Here is an 18954-nt window from a genome sequence, read left to right on the forward strand (position 1 = left end):
TAATGACAAAATTATCAGAATAATATCTTAAATGAAGTCCGAAAAAAGTTTTATGAACTACATATTGGGGTCCGGTGGACCCCAGACCATTTTTTAATACCCTTTAAATAATAGCCCGAATAGCATTTTTCGAATACATTCGCTGGGAAAGCATCAGATTTTACTTCATTTTTTAATATTTTCTCGTATTACTTATAGCATACGAATGACTGCACTACTTACACTAATTGCTTCTTAAAACATGAAAAGAAATTTGAATTGGGGTGAGCAACTCATAATTCGCTTTTTGAAAAAGTAACAGCAAAGAATAAATTTGCTGGTGTCCACTGGAATGAAATGAAATTAAGCAAATGTAACTAAGCAAACAGCATTTATTAATTTGGGGACACGGGATATTACAGTCATGTTGGCCAAGAATCCGTTAAGTAAAGAGCCCATTATGCACCCTTTGGATGGTATAAAATCATTAGGTATTTCCCTTTTATTTTTTATAATTGACTAAATGTACGTTAGCCCTTTTTCTTGTAATTTTTTGACCAGCTTAATAAATGTGAACTAATTATCCTCTGTGATATTCCTGTGGGACTCCATGATTGGCTCAGAGAGAATAAGAGCTGACTAGGATGGTTTTGATAACTTTTTGTCTTTGTCTGAAATACCTATCCCATTTGTGTCTTTTCCTGAGTACAAGCATGCGTTGAGCAGATAAATGTTTTCGGCATCAGTCAAACGCATCATTTTCAAACCATGCTTGGAGGTCTTGCTTGGATTATACATTTTGAAATGGTATCGGCATCTGAAGGCAATTAACATTTCATCAATGCAAGTTTCGGTTCCCAACAAATAGCTGCATTGGGAGGAAAGTCTCCCTGACAGTGCCATCTGTGGCAAATATTCTGCAAATGCCATCATTATTAGATTTGAAAATTGCAGAATAAGACAAAACACCAAGGAAAGCTTTTTATTCCATCAAATAAACATTTTGTAGCTCCACCCTGCTATTCCTTTTATACTTCTCTCTTCTTGCTTGAAGCTTTGAGTTGTCCAGTGCAAAATCATGGCTCATTTGTTGATCACTTATATCTATTTCTCCCATCAAAAAACTATTCTTGCCTGGGGAGAACTTTCACTACATCACTTTTGTCATCATCTGTGCTCTGTCCTTTACTATCTGGCATTTGCTGGCATGAGTCGATAGATTTTCGCTCTACTCCAGGGTTTTCTGGTTCTTTTAGTCAAAAATATGCTTCGGACAAATGTAGTTGTTACAGCCCTTGCATTTCAACGTTTTACTTTCATTATTTCCCAGGCCCTTTATATTTCTTCTTGTGGTAAAACTCAATGCTTAGATGTTGTCCCCAAATACTTAAAGTGAGACCGATTTTCAAAAGAAAGGCACAAATGAATGTTGCACTGCAGACGTGGGCACGCAAAATTTCCATTGGTTCCAATTTACAAAATACATTATATACCCTGATAATGGTACAAGAAATTTACCTATGTTTTATCATAATTATTTATAAAATCTATGAAAACCATAACAATTAAATAACGAAATGGGTGATATTTTCATTAAAAACCGGATTTCATTCAGGTTTCATTTTGGTTTCGTTCACCTTCAGAAACTACTTGAATGGTTATTTATTGTAACGTATTGAGTTTAATTATCCACGTTTTGCAGCTAAAAATGCTTCCTTACAAATTATTAATTACATATTCTTGTACTAGATAAATCACTACGAATTGTTTTAAACATTTTTTGAATCATTTCCACCAGCATTACGTTTATTGATTTTTCCAATTTTGTGACGTAAGGTCTTTTAGACTGCTAATCAAATTCAATTGCAAATTTTTGGAAGTATGTAATAAGAACGATAAATTTTAAGAGTGCTACATCCTTTTTACACAAAAATATGAAGCTAACGAGAATTATTGATATGTTGAAATAGTAATTTTGAATATATTCATAATTTTATAAACAAGCGGTTTCTGAGACTGCACATCACTGGTTAAGGGTGTAAGATTGGTTAAAGAAAATCCTTAAAAAGCCTACTCCTTTGGAAGACCCAAAAATACTTTCTCAATATAATTGACTGAAAAAAACTTAATTATTGCTATATTCTTTAGCTTCTTTGAGTTTCAGTAGTCAAGTTTCAGAATAAGGGGAAGAATCACTTGTTACTCTTTGTAGTGGACTGATTTGTCTTCTCTGATGTTATTTTATAGAGGTTGCCCATCCGGAGGATGAAGAGGGTGAAATCATTGCTGAGGGTTCCAGGGATAAATATGACTCCAACAAGATTATTGAATTTCCAGGCTTCAATGTGCCCTGTGACCCTAAGGTCGTGGATGTGAGTACATGGTGATGCTTCAGGGGCCTCTTTCACATTCCTTGGGCCGTGAGCTTTCTGCTTTCTGAGGAATTTCTGGTGTTAAATGAATCTCAATACATATTACGGCATTGTGTCTTCACAAGCTGACTCTGAAGATTCGTTTGCTGCAGCTCGCCACTTAGCTTACAATTAGTTCATTTCTTAGCTTGCCTGCCCTATACTTCATTTTATCATTTACTTTTTCTTCACAACTCAGTCATTTCCTCTTTGTCTGCTGGAATGCATTATGACATATTTTCATTCAAATGACTCCAAAAACATCTATGCATTGTGAATCACCTTCGTTGTGGCATCAGAAAGGGATTATGTTCATGTCATTCAATCTCCTGCGGTCAATTTTTCCCCAAATCTCATTTTTATTTGCTGCAGATGTAAATTAGAAATTTTGGATATAAAATATTGTGTATTCCTTTAATTTACTTTAATTTGCTGGGAAACGTTTCTCCTATCATTCGTGACACTTTTGCCCTTGCCTTTACTAGCGTATGGTGTCCTGAACACCCCAGCTGTCTCTGCACTGTATATTCTTGGGTATGGATTTCTTTAGAGTTGAGTATGTCTCGGTCTTATCTTATCAGTGAATAATATTGTGAAATTGTTGATATATTTGGAGTTAAATATTGTCAATCATATTTCTTTTGTTGGGATTCAGGAATATCCCAGTTAAGTTACCGTGATTGAAAATCACGTATTGCCAACGCTGGGTTTAGAAGTGGTACCAAGAATCTATTCTAGGAGCTAAAGCCATATTAGATCCAACAAAAAGTGCAAAACAACTTATCCTTAGTGGAAGTATTCATTCTTTTTACTGCAAGTATTGTTTGCAGAAAAAATGGATTTTAGCAGTTATGTACTTCCACAAAGGAAATATCGTGTTCAAACTGCCTTAACTCAAGCATGCATCGACGTGTATTTTGGGAGTATGTAGTCATTTGTTCATCGTTTTGTTTGTGCAGTGTCACGCAAGGTACAACATGCCCCCCATCAAGTGGGAGCAGAGTAAGGAGGTGATGCTCTCGCAGTTGCAACACACCAAGTCGTACAAGAGAATGCGCAAGTTTGGGCCTCCTGCATCGAGGTCACCTTGCCTGGCTGGGTCATCATCAAGCGCCTCTTCAAGCCCAGCCAACGCAACGCTCATCCCCGCAGACATGGAAGTGGAGGATGTGTCAGGTGCGTTGGTATTCCTTTTCTCAACTTGCCTTTCTCTCACACAATGAGCACCAACTATGCCATCACAGTCTTTGGTTTAAAATTCTATTGTTTTTCAAAGCATTGCGTGAAAGAGGTGTCTTTGCACTTAGTCATTTGCATGGGTGGAAAGTAGAGATGGGTCGAATAGCAGATTTCTCGAACTCTAATATCGAATTCGAATATTAAATAACTGCTCGAATATTTGAAGTGAAGGCAAAAATTTTACTTCACATTTTCTAATTTTTCAACCAAAAACAGAGTAGTTAAATCATGCATTTTTTTAAATCCTAATTTTGTGTGTCTGACTGAAGGTGAAATAAAAATGGAGGTGATTTGACTGTCACTGAAAATTTCATATTTTACTTTATTTCTGACTTTAGGAGTTGTATTTTAGAGACGCATAATAGAGATCCTAAGCATGACGATCTTCAAATGTATTCTAACGCTTAAACTGTTAGGGTCAGTTTAGGAAAGCAAATTGTGAACTAAGCCAAAAAGTGAGTGTTTCTGTATGCATTTAATGTGTGTGGGAGAGTGGTGTGGTGACGATACGTTTGTTCCGCAGATGAGCCCACTTTGCTGTCACTGGTGGAGGATGACGGGTGTCGCTTCATCCCACCTCTGCCGAGAGAGACGCCTCCCAAGGCCCCCCCACCACCTCCTCCTCTCGAGGAAGAGTGTGAGCTGAGACCACCAGGAGAGGATTCGGAGGCCGAGGGACAGGTATGGCCAACTCCACCCTCAAGCACTTCTCAGCACCTTTGCTTTGAAGGCACCTCTTAACATTGGCATAAATTCATATCTCTTAAGAATTGTGCTAATTAAGTCAGAGCTAAGTTTCAAAATTCCCTTATTCAAATTCCCAGACATTTCCCCATTAAAAGAATCATATCGTCTGACTTGTATAGTTGCCCTTTTGAAAAGTACATGAAATATTGGAAGATTAATTGAAGTATTAAGTTCCTTTTGAAATATTCAAATTGTTTGTTAAACTTCATTATCTGCAATGGAAAAAATAGTAGCTTGTTAAAAAATACTAGTGAATTTCAGTAAAATAAGAGTCAAAATGTGGTGTCAAATTTATTTATTGATGTACATGATATATGTGGATGCGTAAAACCAAAAGTCTTTACCATGAATTCATGAAAAACAGTAACTTAATTTATTTTGCTAACTTAATTACATATGTGGTAAAAGAAGGAACTCCGAATTCCTAAAGGCAAATTCACTGCTAATGACACAAGCCCTCAGCCAGACAATAGCATGGAGATTCTTTTGATTTTGCATGTAATGACAAATTTTTCCTTAAATCAAGGACTAGATGCCCTGATATCTCTTACCCTTTCCAAACGCCCCGACTTTAGCCAAAATTTCTTTATCTGTAATGACCCTGATCACTCACCTTAGTGATTTGCAGCCGATTTAAGGAGTTCACTGACATATTCAAATATAGGTCACCTACTCTCCAACCATCAGTGCAGAGGGCAGTCTGCTGATGTTATGGGGGTGGTTAGGCAAGCTAAGGGCCGATTTCACCAACGCCGATCAACGCTTGATCTTGGATCAACCGTACAAATAATCTCAAATCACACTGATTGAGTTTCACCAACGACAATCAGCGCTAATCGGGGATCAACATCCTTGATCAAGTTGATCGTGGATTTTCTTTGATCAACCAATATGGCCGACGTATTGTCATCATCTGACGAGGAGTTGGATATAATTATAGATTATTTCAACTTAAGTGCACACCACAGGTCCTTGGAAGTAAATGCGTATGATATATACGAAGAATAAGGAGTTTAAAAATGAAATTTAGATTATCCAAACCTGCTGTTGATTTCGTCCTAGAGCGTATTCATAACAGGACAAAGGAAACAGAAGGAATCATCCATATCACCCGTGGAACAGCTTTTAATAGCTCCGAGATTCTACGTAACGGAAAGCCTGCAGTTAAATTGAGTGGCTTGAACACACGGTATTTAAATTTAGCGGGTTTTCAACATGAGAGTAACGAATATCGAAACGCTGAGATTGACGTTGTTTATGAAGACACCGGTATGTTGTTGGAAGATATTCCTACTGTTGTTCTTGTTTCGTTGATGGTTTTGTATTTACATCATACGTTTTATTATAACTGCTATGTGTGCGGTAATAGTATGTAATATAAAGTATACTTGCATGGAATCAAATGGTAGTTCAATCGGTCAGTAGTTGCGAAGGTTTGTAACGTTAAATTTCAAGTTGTTTGTTTGAAGGATATTATCTTAAGGAAAGAAATTTACTAAATTAGCTAGTATTAATATCAGTGCTGCTGTTGGAGTAAATAGCGTGTAGAATTATATTGTGTGTATGATAATAGTCGCGTCAAGTTTCCATGTAAGTACATAAGTTAACCTCGATTTCAAGATAAGCATTTTGGTACCTCAGCTTACATAAGGAGTTCACTTTTACATTTTAGTTTCATGTATGTAAATCAAGTGTAATGGCCATACAAATCAAAACCATTGAAAAAGTAATTTCAAAATTATGTGTCCCTTAAACCTTCGCTTGATCAATGTTGGCCTTTCGGTGATGTTGGAGATGGCACATGTTAATTAGAAATTTAATTAGTGAACTTAATACAGTAAACTCTTGATTTTACGAAGCAGGATTTTACGAAGTTTTCGATTATACGAAGTGATATTGCGGTCCCGGTGAAAAGCCTATGCTAAATACATGGCGCTATTCGAATATACAAAGTTTCGATTATACAAAATTTTTTGAATTTACGAACCTCGGCTCGGTCCCTAGGAGCAAATGGCATTCGTTTATACGAACAACTGCGAAAAATTTGTCAACAAAACTAGTTACGCCGGCGGAAGTAGCTAAAAAATCAGCGCTTCCAACTGTGGTCCATCAAAAGTGCAAAATCGTAAATGATAATGCAACTTTGGAGAGAAATGGGTTGCCAAAAACCTCACTGTGGGAATTTGGGGGGAGTAGGAGTTAAGTTAAAATATCGCGGCTGACATTATGCCCCTATTTACGTGCCTGTTCGTAAACATAGCATCGACAATAATTCGTAGTTTAACATGTCAGGAAGGTCGCGAGGAGTATTTCGTACACCCCTAATTAACCCTTTGCACTGCTGTGAACGTACTTCGAAGACTACTTGACTACTTTTCGCCGAAGCACTTCGAAGGGTCCCTAATCCGGGACCCTTTCCTCGACGAGCTCACCCTCGCTGGCCCCTGAAACTGGGCTATTTTTTAATGCATTACCGGACGCAACCCTGGGTTTCAAAGGGCAAAGGTGCCGTGGGGGGAAAAAGAGTAAAGTGCGTGTTACTGTGGGGCTGTGCGTCAACCAAAGGGGCACGGACAAAATAAGCCCGTTGTCATTGGGAAATTTGAAAGGCCACGGTGCTTAAAACATGTAAAATTGGAAGCCCTCCCCGTTTTTTACCATGCAAATAAAAACAGCTGGATGACCTGAGAAATTTTCCAGCAAACGGTTATACGTCTACAGAGAAAAATTGCTGGAGAGAACAGCAAAATTGTTTCAATAATGGATAATGCCACCATTCATAAATACGTGGAAGATCTAAAATTGGCTAATGTTCGAGTCCTCTTTTTACCCCCGAACTCGACTAGCAAGTCCCAGCCCTTGGACCAAGGCATTATCCAGAATTTTAAAGTCCTATACCGGAAGAAGCTTGAGCGGTATTACTTGCGATGGATCGGTATGTAAACATTCATCTATTCTGCTCATGTGCGTTTGGATATCGATTTAGATATTTTTATTCATGATTATCATTCTTTCAAATCTATTTGCTACTTTTATAAATGGGAACAGAAATTAATAACATCCCGAAATGGACGTTGATACATGCAATCCGCGCCATAATATCTTTTCGTGTATATATTGGCCTTTGTGAATGAACAACTTAAATATCTTAAGTACTGGGCTCTATTTACCGCCAATTTATATTTCAGGCTTCTCGTAATGAAGACGCACTTCCAAGTCTAACCATGAACTTTCTTCTCACGCGCTTCCCCGTTCTCCCATGCTGGGGTTCTGTCTTTCCAAAGCCGTCCCTTCCCTCCTGCCGCCTTTGGCTGATCTTGCTGACACCCACCTTACGCATCCCAAACCCCTCCTTCCCCAGCATTTCCCATTCACTCCCTCCCTAAGGAGACTGAGCTTGTGTGCGTCGCAAAAAAATACGGCCCCCAAAAGTAGACTGAGGCAGAGCTTAAGGCCATTTCCCCACCCTTCTTTGTCCTGCCCCCTTCACCAGTCCTTGTGCTGACCACACTTCTTCCCTCAGGCAATCCCCATCCCACTCTTATTCACCCCACCCACTGGGAACGTTCCCCGATTGTGGAGAAGGGCATGGTTCATCTTTACCTGCAACGGGGGGAAGTTATTAACCGGAGAGAGGCGGAAGAAGTATCTTCCACTATCGGGAAAATGGTGCTGCGCTTATAATTGTCTCTCTTCTTCTCAGCTGACTTTTCAATTGAAATTAATTTCTTTGCTCTTTCCACACTATATTTATTTACGATTATGGCGCGACTATTTTTTAGTGCTAAAACTAAGAAAATCTTTTCTCTATGTCAATAATCCTTTGCCTAACTTTCAATACGGTGGAGAAAGGAACACGAAAACTAAATGAGGTGACGGTACAGGTTTTTGCGTGTCATTTTTTGGGAATTCACGCTAGCGAACCAATACTTAACCACGTTGAGAAATGATAAAATGTCTCTTGTAGGAAAACAATCAATGTGGATAATAACGTTTCTATCTATATTTCTCCGATACTGTAAGATGTTTCTCCTGTCGTTCCGGTTGGAACCTTGCTCCTGTCGGCATAAGAGGAGAGAAACATACTATATGAACAGGTCACCTCACACCCGGTATGAAGAATACAGTCCTGATGAAGAATTAAGTCTTTTATGGCAACGTCTGCGAAGATGATGGAACACAGTAGTCGGACGGAGAACTCAAACAGAATTTACTTCAAATATTCGCCAGAAGATAATCACATCCTACGTTATTTATGATCGTAATTGAATCTCAGTGAAAATAGAGCACATTCTGCTGAAAATACGAAGTAACTCGAAATATTAACTTACGAAGGTTATTTTGGAAACGGGCTAAGACCCTTGTTTTTCTTTTTTTCTCGTCACTGAGCGATAGAGGGCGACATAAATTGCGGTTAGGCCGGCTGCCGCTAAAATTTCGTGGGTGTCAGAAACAAATATCTATCTTTTCCATACTTAATAGTAGCTATTGGCTCCTAACCACAAATTTATAACTGTTAATTCTTATAATAAACATTGCAATTCATTATTTGATTACGTTTTCTAAACTGGTCGGGAATTTCTTTAGCGATCGTTGATGTTGAAGTATGAACAAGAAATGGGAATTTTATGGTGGTATAATTATTTAACGATTTTTCACATCATAAATCGATAGCAAAAAGCCTTTTCTATGAATTATACCGAGAATAACCACCGAAAGCATTTAAATAAGACCACTAAAGACAAAAAACGGCGGAAGAAACAAAAGCGAACATTTTTTTCGTGACTTATGAAAAAGGTTTGAATTTACGAAACTCGATTTTACGAAGTGCCGATTTTCCGGTCCCACTGATTTCGTAAAATCAAGAGTTTACTGTATAACCTTTACTGATTATTTTAACAGTGGCAAATATGAAAAAAGTTCATGATTTTTAAAGGTAACCGAAGATAATGGTATTGCGGTATGTTTATACTATATTGTGGTACTACAAATTCTGGGTAGATTTTATTAATAAATGGTCAAGAGATAAGAAGTAATGAACGATGTAGTCTTATTCATTATACACGCTCAGGTGTTAGTCATATTCATCTAGGTGATGTACTTAGATAACACTGCTGCACAGGATTTGGAGCAAACTGGTAATAGTGTTTTTTTAGTTGTATCCTAAAGATGAGTAATGTATAGTAGTGCACTTTAAAATATCTTACTTCATAAAGGTGATGTAGGTGAGGGGGTCACATAACCCACAATGTTATGTAAAAGTTAGTTAAATGGCTAATCATAAACCAGTGAAAGAATCCTATTAATTTTCTTAGCTACCTATTGAATACTCAGCATAGTAATAAATACATTAAGGTGTAAAATCATGGCAATCGACAATTTAATTGCATACATTACACTTACAGCTGTGGTGTTAATAAGATATTGGAATGCAAATTAGAGACTTTTTACCATAATCTTCAATGAAGTACAGTAAACTCTTGATTTTACGAAGTCAGTGGGACTGGAAAATCGGCACTTCGTAAAATCGAGTTTCGTAAATTCAAACCTTTTTCATAAGTCACGAAAAAAATGTTCGCTTTTGTTTCTTCCGCCGTTTTTTGTCTTTAGTGGTCTTATTTAAATGTTTTCGGTGGCTATTCTCGGTATAATTCATAGAAAAGGCTTTTTGTTATCGATTTATGATGTGAAAAATCGGTAAATAATTATACCACCATAAAATTCCCATTTCTTGTTCATACACTTCAACATCAACGATCGCTTAAGAAATTCCCGACCAGTTTAGGAAACGTAATCAAAAAAATGAATTGCAAAGTTTTTGATAAGAATTTAATGTTTTAAATTTGTGGTTAGGAGCGAATAACAACTATTAAGTTCGCGTAAGATAGATATTTGTTTCCAGCACCCACGGAATGTTAGCGGCAGCCGGCCTAACCGCCATTTATGTTGCCCTCTATCGCTCAGTGACGAGAAAAAAAAGAAAAACGAGGGCCTCCACCCGTTTCCTAAATAACCTTCGTAAGTTAATATTTCGAGTTACTCTGTATATTCAGTTGAATGTGCTATGTTTTCCATTGGTTATTTTTGTTGAGATTCAGTTACGATTCTAAATTTCGTCGGATATGATTATCTTCTGGCGAATATTTGAAGTAAATTCTGTTTGAGCTCTCCGTCCGGATACTGTGCTCCATCATCTTCGCAGACGTTGCTACGAAAGACTTTATTCTTCATCCGGACCATATTCTTCATACCGGGTGTGAAGTGCTATGTTCATATAGTATTTATATCTTCTTTTATGCCGACAGGAGCAAGGTTCCAACCGGAAAACGACAGGAGAATCATCTTCCATTATCGGAGAAATAAAGAGGGAAACGTTATTATCCGCATTGATTGTTTTTCTACAAGAGATGTTTCATCATTTCTCAACGTGTGTGAAGTATTGGTTCACTTGCGTGAATTCCCAAAAATGACACGCAAAAACCTGTACATTCACCTCGTTCACTTTTCGTGTCCCTTTCTCCTCCGTATTGAAAGTTATGCAAAGAATCATTGACGTAGAGAAAAGATTTTCTTAGCTTTAGCACTAAAAATAGTCGCGCAATAATCGTAAATAAATATAGTGAGGAAAGAGCAAAGAAAATAATTTCAATTGAAACGTCAGCAGAGAAGAAGAGAGAGAATTATAAGCGCGGCACCATTTCCCTGATAGTGGAAGATACTTCTTCAGCCTCTCTCCGGTTAATAACTTACCCCCGTTGCAGGTAAAGATGAACCATGCCCTTCTCCACAATCGGGGAACGTTCCCAGTGGGTGGGGTGAATAAGAGTGGGATGGGGATTGCCTGAGGAAAGAAGTGTGGTCAGCACAAAGGAGTGGTGAACAGTGGTGAAGGGGGCAGGAGAAAGAAGGGTGGGGAAATGGCCTTCAGCTCTGCCTCAGTCTACGTTGGGGGCCGTATTTTTTGCGACGCACTCGACCTCTGTCAACTTAGGGGGGAGGGAGTGAATGGGAAATGCTGGGGAAGGAGGGGTTTGGGATGCGTAAGATGGGTGTCAGCAAGATCAGCAGAAGGCCGAGGGAGGAAGTAAACAAAGACTTTGGAAAGAAAGATCTCTCGGCATGGGAAAACGGGGAGACGCGCGAGAAGAAAGTTCACGGTTAGAAGTGCGTCTTCATTACGAGTAGACTGAAAAATAAGTTGGTGGTTAATAGAGCCCAATACTTAATATGTAAGTTGTTTATTCAGGAAGGCTATTATATACTCGAAAAGATACTACTAAAATATCAATTATTTTTTTCCTTTTTGCCCTTCTCCATCGACGCTTCCACCATGGTTTCTCACTTGCATAAATGGGAATGAAATTGGGGACCTAACTCGTTAGCCATATCAATATATCTTAATGTTTGGAGGGCAGCGGGTACTTCTTTTTTATTTGGTGAAATTACTTCACTTTCATCTTCGTCGTCACTGCTATTATGACTAGTCCCGGCCGCTGCTTCTTCCGACGCATGTACCGGCGTCCCATTGTCGCAGGCCCGGAGATCATCGTCAAGGGCAATATAATCGTTTGATGTTGCGCGCTGTGCTCTTCCTACTTTTTCCAAGAATTTTTCAAAATCATCTTTTAAGCCTCTAATCTCCTCCGCGATTTTATCCGCTGCTGCTTCCTGAATGTATAACGTAACGAATCAACCATAGCCGTGATATTATAGCAGTAGAATTACTAGTAGGCTAGTTGTATCAATTACCAACCTCGAGAACATCCTCATGATGCGCTATCAAAGGGAATCCGGCCGATTTCCAGCAATTTGCGATTGTAGTGGAAGAAATAAAGTACGTCTTTGAACCGTGTTTCTGCGATGAAAAATGACAATTTTATTAACTTGGCCATTTTAGCAAAGTTAACAAAGTCGTTATTCCTCATCGCAGAAACACGGTTCAGAGACGTACTTGAATGCCTGATAGGCAGGGAGTGCGATGCAAACAATTATTTTTGATGATGGCATTGATTGATTGATTTTCAAAATGCAATCAGAGCGGTCACTTTTGGGGAGAAAGGCCCCACGCTCGGAGGGTCGAAGAGAGGGGCCAGCGAGGGTGAGCTCGTCGAGGAAAGGGTCCCGGATTAGGGACCCTTCGAAGTGCTTCGGCGAAAGGTAGTCAAGTAGTCTTCGAAGTACGTTCACAGCAGCCTGCCTTGCGAACGTACCAGGTACGTTCACAGAGGTGCAAAGGGTTAATTAGGAGTGTACGAAATACCCCGCTCGACCTTCCTGACATGTTAAACTACGAAGTATTGTCGATGCGATGTTTACGAATAGGCACGTAAACAGGGGCATTATATCAGTCGCGATATTTTAATTAAGTCCTACTTCCCCTAAATTCCCACCGTGAGGTTTTAGGCGAACCCTTTCTCTCCAAAGTTGCACTATCATTTACGATTTCACACTTTTGATGAACCACAGTTGGAAGCGCTGATTTTTTTAGCTACTTACGCCGGCGTAACTAGTTTTGTTGACAAATATTTCGCCATAGTTCGTATAAACGAATGCCTTTTGCTCCTGGGGACCGATCCGAGGTTCGTAAATTCGAAACATTTCGTATAATCGAAACTTCGTATAATCGAATAGCACCATGTATTTACCATAGGCTTTTCGCCGGGACCGCACTATCACTTCGTATAATCGAAAACTTCGTAAAATCCTGCTTCGTATAATCGAGAGTTTACTGTATATTATATATCAACGACATTAAATTGTTTTTGAGTAATGTCTACCGCTGTTGGATGTATATCACAATTTATTTTACATGAGTTCTTGGGCATGATGAGTTTGTCGCTCCTAACATAAGGAAGTGATAAATAGATGTCAGTATGTGATGTGAGGTAAGATCGTGGGCGCAAATTCATGAATTGTGTTAATATGAAACAGTGTTGTTTAACTATAGTATGTGATGGTTCACAATAATTTAGATATGGGAAGTATAAAGTTTAATACGCTACATTGTTCACACATCAATTATAGCTTGATATATACTGCAGCTTTGTTAGTATGATAAAATATACTGGATTTATTTTGTTGTGTCATTATTCTTATCATTTCATCATAACCGTCCTCTGTATACATGTTCGGAAATTAAGTTAAGGATTATCTTTTAAAATCAAAGCATGAAAATGGAGCAATCTCTTTCTTCATTTGGTCTATAATCCTCACATGTTATCATTATAAAATACAAGTGAATAAAATAAAAAGAAAAAATTGCTGTTGGAATTTTTTGATGCTAGGACCTTTGTAATGCTAGTATGAGTTGAGTAGAGTTAGGCCTGGAAATAATTATGTACACCTAGAAGTGTAACTCATCTCCTAGCTAGTAGCTAGACTATTATTAAAATGATTGATACAGATTATTGCAATTATGTATTGCGATAGACCTCACTAAACAATAATAAGATACCAAATGTAACTGGTAGGTCAGTTGCTAGTTCCCTAGGGAGCAATTGACCTGATTTAGGCGATTGAAATTCTTACCAACCTTTTATGTACATATTTATAAATTCTTCATGGCAATATAATATCCTTCAGATCTATTTTTCATCATAATTCAATGGTGGTGGGAATAATTCAATGATAGCAGTGGTTACCAATTGACTTGATATTTATGTTGAAAATAAATTTTGAAATTTCTAAATGCATTGCTCCAGTATATCTTAAAATGCAGTCTTGATTGTGTCTCATTAAAATATTTTACAGGGCATTGTAAATAACCTAACAAACTATGGTCTGAATGAGATTAATTGACTTTATTTTCTCATTGAGGTTTATTTTATGTAGCTGACAGTCATTTAACCTGCCTCAAGTTGCAATATACACCCATGTCTCGTATAGCGCAAGGGATGCGTTCCTCGGGGTCTTTGCGCTATACGAATTTGCGTTATACGAGAGCGTTTTAACATAGGGAAGATAGGGGTGCGTTCCTGGTAGCATAGGTCTTGGGTATTGAATTTCCTCTAAAACATCTATATTCCCATAAAAAGCCTTAGAAAACATTATTTCTATAAATATTTATAGTTTAAAACATCTATAAAGATAGTATTCACGCATTCAAAGACTTTTATTCACGTTAAAAAAAATTCTTACGTGCTTTCGAAATTCCGTCCTGTCGTGCGGGTGGGCTAACATCTGCTATCTCAGGGGATCGTAATGCATTGCCGGCAGTTGACGATTTTTCAAACTAGTCTAAAAACAACTATTGTGTCACCCAGGCCCTGTTGTCGCTCATCGAAATGACAGGAAAATGCTACTTCGAATGCCATTTCATAGCTAGCGGAGTTTATGAATGATAAATCATTTTAATTTGAAGTCCTCCGAGTCATTAGCAGCTACGTGAAACAGCCTTTAAATGCCTTGAAACCTGACCCAGGTTTTCCTTCCCTGAAAATGAATGAACGAGATTGCATTCTTTTCCAAAACAATATCGTCTTGTCAACACTAAAAACTGGTTGAGGGGGAAAGGAGCCACTTTCAATCACAGCTTGGAGTTCATCAGAAAATGTTGCGGTGACTGCGCTATCAACATTTGCATATTCACCTGATATCGCCGCACTGAAAATACCTGCTTGCCGTTTAAATGCTGGAACCAACCGGAGTTTTCACTAAATGTCTCTGAGCGATTACCACTCCCGTCTTTTTGTACTGATTCTCTATGAACTTTCCGTATGTGTAGACCGCTTGGTTGAAGTTGGTGCGGCTGAGGTCACTGATGTTTTAACTTCGTCTTTATTCTTAATAAGGCATCGTACGTTTAAACTTCCGCGCAATATCGCTTTGACGCTCTCCATTTTCAAAGCAATTGACCTCTTTCAATTCCTCTTCTAGGTTTATAGTTTTTATTGATAAATTCTTGATTTTTCTACACGCATTCCTATTTTTTGCCATATTCTCTTGGTTTTTACTCTGTATGGCTCTATCTAAATCACCTTCCACTGCTGAACTGTATTCCTGAGACGCAGAAGGCTGCGGGGAGGGAACGAAGCCATTGTGTTTGAGACTCGATAGCGGACCCTTTTATGTGTTGATGCTATTCATGCGCAACTCGGCCACCGCTCCATTTCTCCCCCGTGAATACCGATGACCTTAAAGGCTTCAGCGTAGACGGCGTAGACGCTCTACCTGGAAGTCAATCGCCCGATAACCTATGACGGCAAAAATACGTCTCAAACCGTATTGCTGAAAAAAAATCATTTCCACTAGCCTCATGCTTAATTAACGATCTAAATTATTTATTATCATTCTGTTAAGGAGACAAGATAAATTACTTCGGTAAGCCGGCTATCTGGACCCAATGACGAGTAATACTTTTGGCCATTGCACAGCAATAGATTTCGATTAATATATAAACAAAAAAGAAGCTTTGAGGCAAGCAATAACATTAATATGCGTAAATTTCGTTTGTACTTCGCGCAAGTTCACGTTTTATCACGAGAGCGTTTAAGAGTTTTGATTAGGCTACACTGCGTTGCAATGTTTCCCCGAGGAACGTATTTGCGCTATATCGAAATTGCGCTAATCGAAATTGCGCTAATCGAAATTGCGCTATACGAGACATGGGTGTACATTTATGTAATTAGGTAAGAGGAAGCTATGAAGCTCCTGAGATTTAAAAGTTTTTGCAGATACATAGTACCTAATTGGTGAACTACTTGTAGTGAGTAAATCAAGCAGTCTAATTTAAAGATCCCATTTTGTAAAGCAATGCTGTACCAAGAATTCATACAATTTCCTAGTGGAAGAGAGGAATTTGTGAGAATGGAAGAAGAATTTTTTGGGATTGCTGGATTCCCAGGCATCATTTGGGCAAAAGACTGCATGCATATCCCAGCAACTTCATCTGGAGGAAAAAATGTAGAATTATTTGGAAATAAGAAGTCCTAATTTTTTATCAATGCCCAGGGAGTTTGCTCCCCTACCCTATAATTGACTAATTCGGTGGCTTGGGTCTGTTCACGATAGCTCTATTTTCAAAAAATTTCATTTGAGGGCTAAAGTATAAAGTGCAGAGATACCAGATGATTATTTATATGGTGATGGTGGTTATCCCTTCAGACCATACCTCCTAACCCCCTAGTTACACCCTGTCAACAGAGGAGAGAGGAAGTACAACCTTGCTCATGAGCAAAGTCTAAACACATTTGAACGTTGTTTTGGGCAAGGACGTACCCAGTATCAAAACTATGGGGGGGGGGGGGGCAAGCCATGGTTGTTCAAGTTGTAGGTAAGATTTAAGCATGGAAAAGATGAACGAAATTAATATTTTAAGGAAACTGTAACGACTCTTTATTAATTTTTAAAATTATTAGCTTGAAAAATATTATTTTCCAACAATACATTTTTGATTTTTGCTTCTAAGGGGGGGCAGCTGCCCCCTCACTGGGTACGCCTATGGTTGTGGGGTATTGAAACAGAGGTTTCCTTCCCTCTCCATTGGACTAAGAATGAAAAAAATACATTTCCTCATCATTGTGACTACTGGGGTTTTACACAAAATTTCAATTATATTCAAAGAGAAGGTACTCATTCAAGATGCCAATGTGAATCTTCATCAACCCATGGGAGAGGGATCCACAGGAGCAGCTGTTTGACTAGCCTTAATTAATGGCATACTTTTATGAGTTTTCTTAAAAATAAATTCTTCTTTCATAATAACCGTAGCATGGTTCCACATGGTCAATGGTTTTCTCTCATTTTTACATTTTACCTGAGCATAAAAAATGAAATGGTAAATGTCACATATTTTAAACAGTCAATAGCATTTTAAACCTGCAGATAAATTACAGAAATAATTTTTTACCTCAATTCACGGATAGTATAACTTGGAATTTAGATTTGATGACATTATTTAGGATAAAAAAACCTAGGATTTGAGAAACATGATTTATTTATTTTCCATCACTTTGGCTAGGGTAGCCTATTTTATCTCAATTTATATTTTTCTATTTTCCAAAGCTAGGACACTATTTTTCAGTTCATTATATTACGCTTATGCTTTCCATGCTTTCTTCTTCTCATTGCATGTATTAGGATCTGTTCTTTTGTTTCATATAATATTTGAATGAGTTTCTACAAGATGAGATTCCTCCAACTCAGAGAAATTATTCGCTTTCGCTGTTTTTTAAACTCGAAAGTCGCGGTTTTCACGTAGGTCATAACAAATGCCGTTGTAATGCGCTGTAGACAGCCAATAGGAAAGCTACTTACAAATCTGTGAGAATAATAATGCTACGCGATTGCCGATCAAGTGATTTTGATTGTTGATCAAGGATCAGATGTTGGTGAAACGGATGCGAGATTTGATCTCGGATCAGGGAATTGATGCCGATCAACTGATCGCTGATCAAAGAGAGGTTGGTGAAATCGGCCCTAAGTGTGGCTATGGACCATTGGTAGAGGCACTGATATAATTTTTGCAGATATTGAGAATAAACTTAGTTCAGTTAAACCATTGTCATATCCATTATCATGATATAAATTTCAAACTGTGCATATAGGCTATGTTTAACATGTCTATACTGAAATAAATCTAAGGGAAAATCATCTAACCAATCTCAAGAGTTGTTTCTATTCGTGAGAAAATTCAGTGCCTCTCACCATGTCATAGAGGGCATGTTAATGTTTTGCCTGCTGTTAAGCTTCTCCAGTTGTTTGTTTACCCCAAGAGATAATGTTGTCTGTGTAAGTCCAAGACGTAGTTACCCAACTAGCACAGATTTTGCCTTATCCCTAAATACGAGGATATTATACATATATGCCGCGACGAAACCTATCTGAAAGCAGAGATAAAGTATGAATAATCCACGCCGTTTTTTGGGATAAATCGGAGATGCACTTCCGCATTTTTGGAGATATGCCTATCCTTACGCCGTATAATTGCCGCTAGGTGGCAGCTGTTTCGCGTACGATCGCTGCGCTGCCACGCGAGATTCATGAGAACTACGTGAAAATAATGTAATAACCGTAATAACATAAATTGGCTTTCGATGAGGAAAGATTCAATGCATTATTTTTCATCATTGTATTTTATTATATTACGGTATCCCATATAGCATCAAATATGCCAGAGACATCTCACGAGGCATATATGACCACTCTGTCTATGAGGTCTGTATGCCTATGAGATCATATCTCGTGAGATTCCTCTGAGATATTTGATGCTACATGGGATACTGCAATACAATACTGTATAATAACATACATGATGAAATATAATGCACTGAATCATTCACCATCGAAAGCCAATACCGCACTAGTCTCCACAATGAGGTTTTTTTTCACTATGTTACACATTCACGCAAGTTTAGGAACATCCCAAAAAATCCGTTAGAAGAAGGTGGAAAATAAACAAAATTATTGCTCTAAAAACGATATATTTAATGAATGATTCATCTTGAAACGATATACAATACACTAGAACGCGGAGCAGTCTTTATACCTTCATCGGTAAACCATAAATCTTACTGTTCAATTCCGTACATCACATTATAGAGGAGACTGGTGAATTACCTTACGTATGGTTTCTAAAAGC

At 38.1% G+C, this 18954-nt stretch overlaps 1 protein-coding gene across 4 annotated transcripts in view; it reads left to right on the forward strand.

Moving 5' to 3' along the window:
• The window catches only part of LOC124159584 (zinc finger CCHC domain-containing protein 8 homolog), a 62520-nt gene that overhangs the window by 35671 nt on the left and 7895 nt on the right, over positions 1–18954 (forward strand). For all 4 annotated transcript variants that reach the window (XM_046535488.1, XM_046535489.1, XM_046535490.1 and 1 more), the window contains 3 exons: positions 2227–2351; positions 3350–3566; positions 4153–4310. In XM_046535488.1, coding sequence (XP_046391444.1) covers positions 2227–2351; positions 3350–3566; positions 4153–4310 — 500 coding nt within the window. The remainder of the gene's footprint in view (positions 1–2226; positions 2352–3349; positions 3567–4152; positions 4311–18954) is intronic.

This window comes from Ischnura elegans, chromosome 5, assembly GCF_921293095.1.
Source record: "Ischnura elegans chromosome 5, ioIscEleg1.1, whole genome shotgun sequence".
NCBI lineage: Eukaryota > Metazoa > Arthropoda > Insecta > Odonata > Coenagrionidae > Ischnura > Ischnura elegans.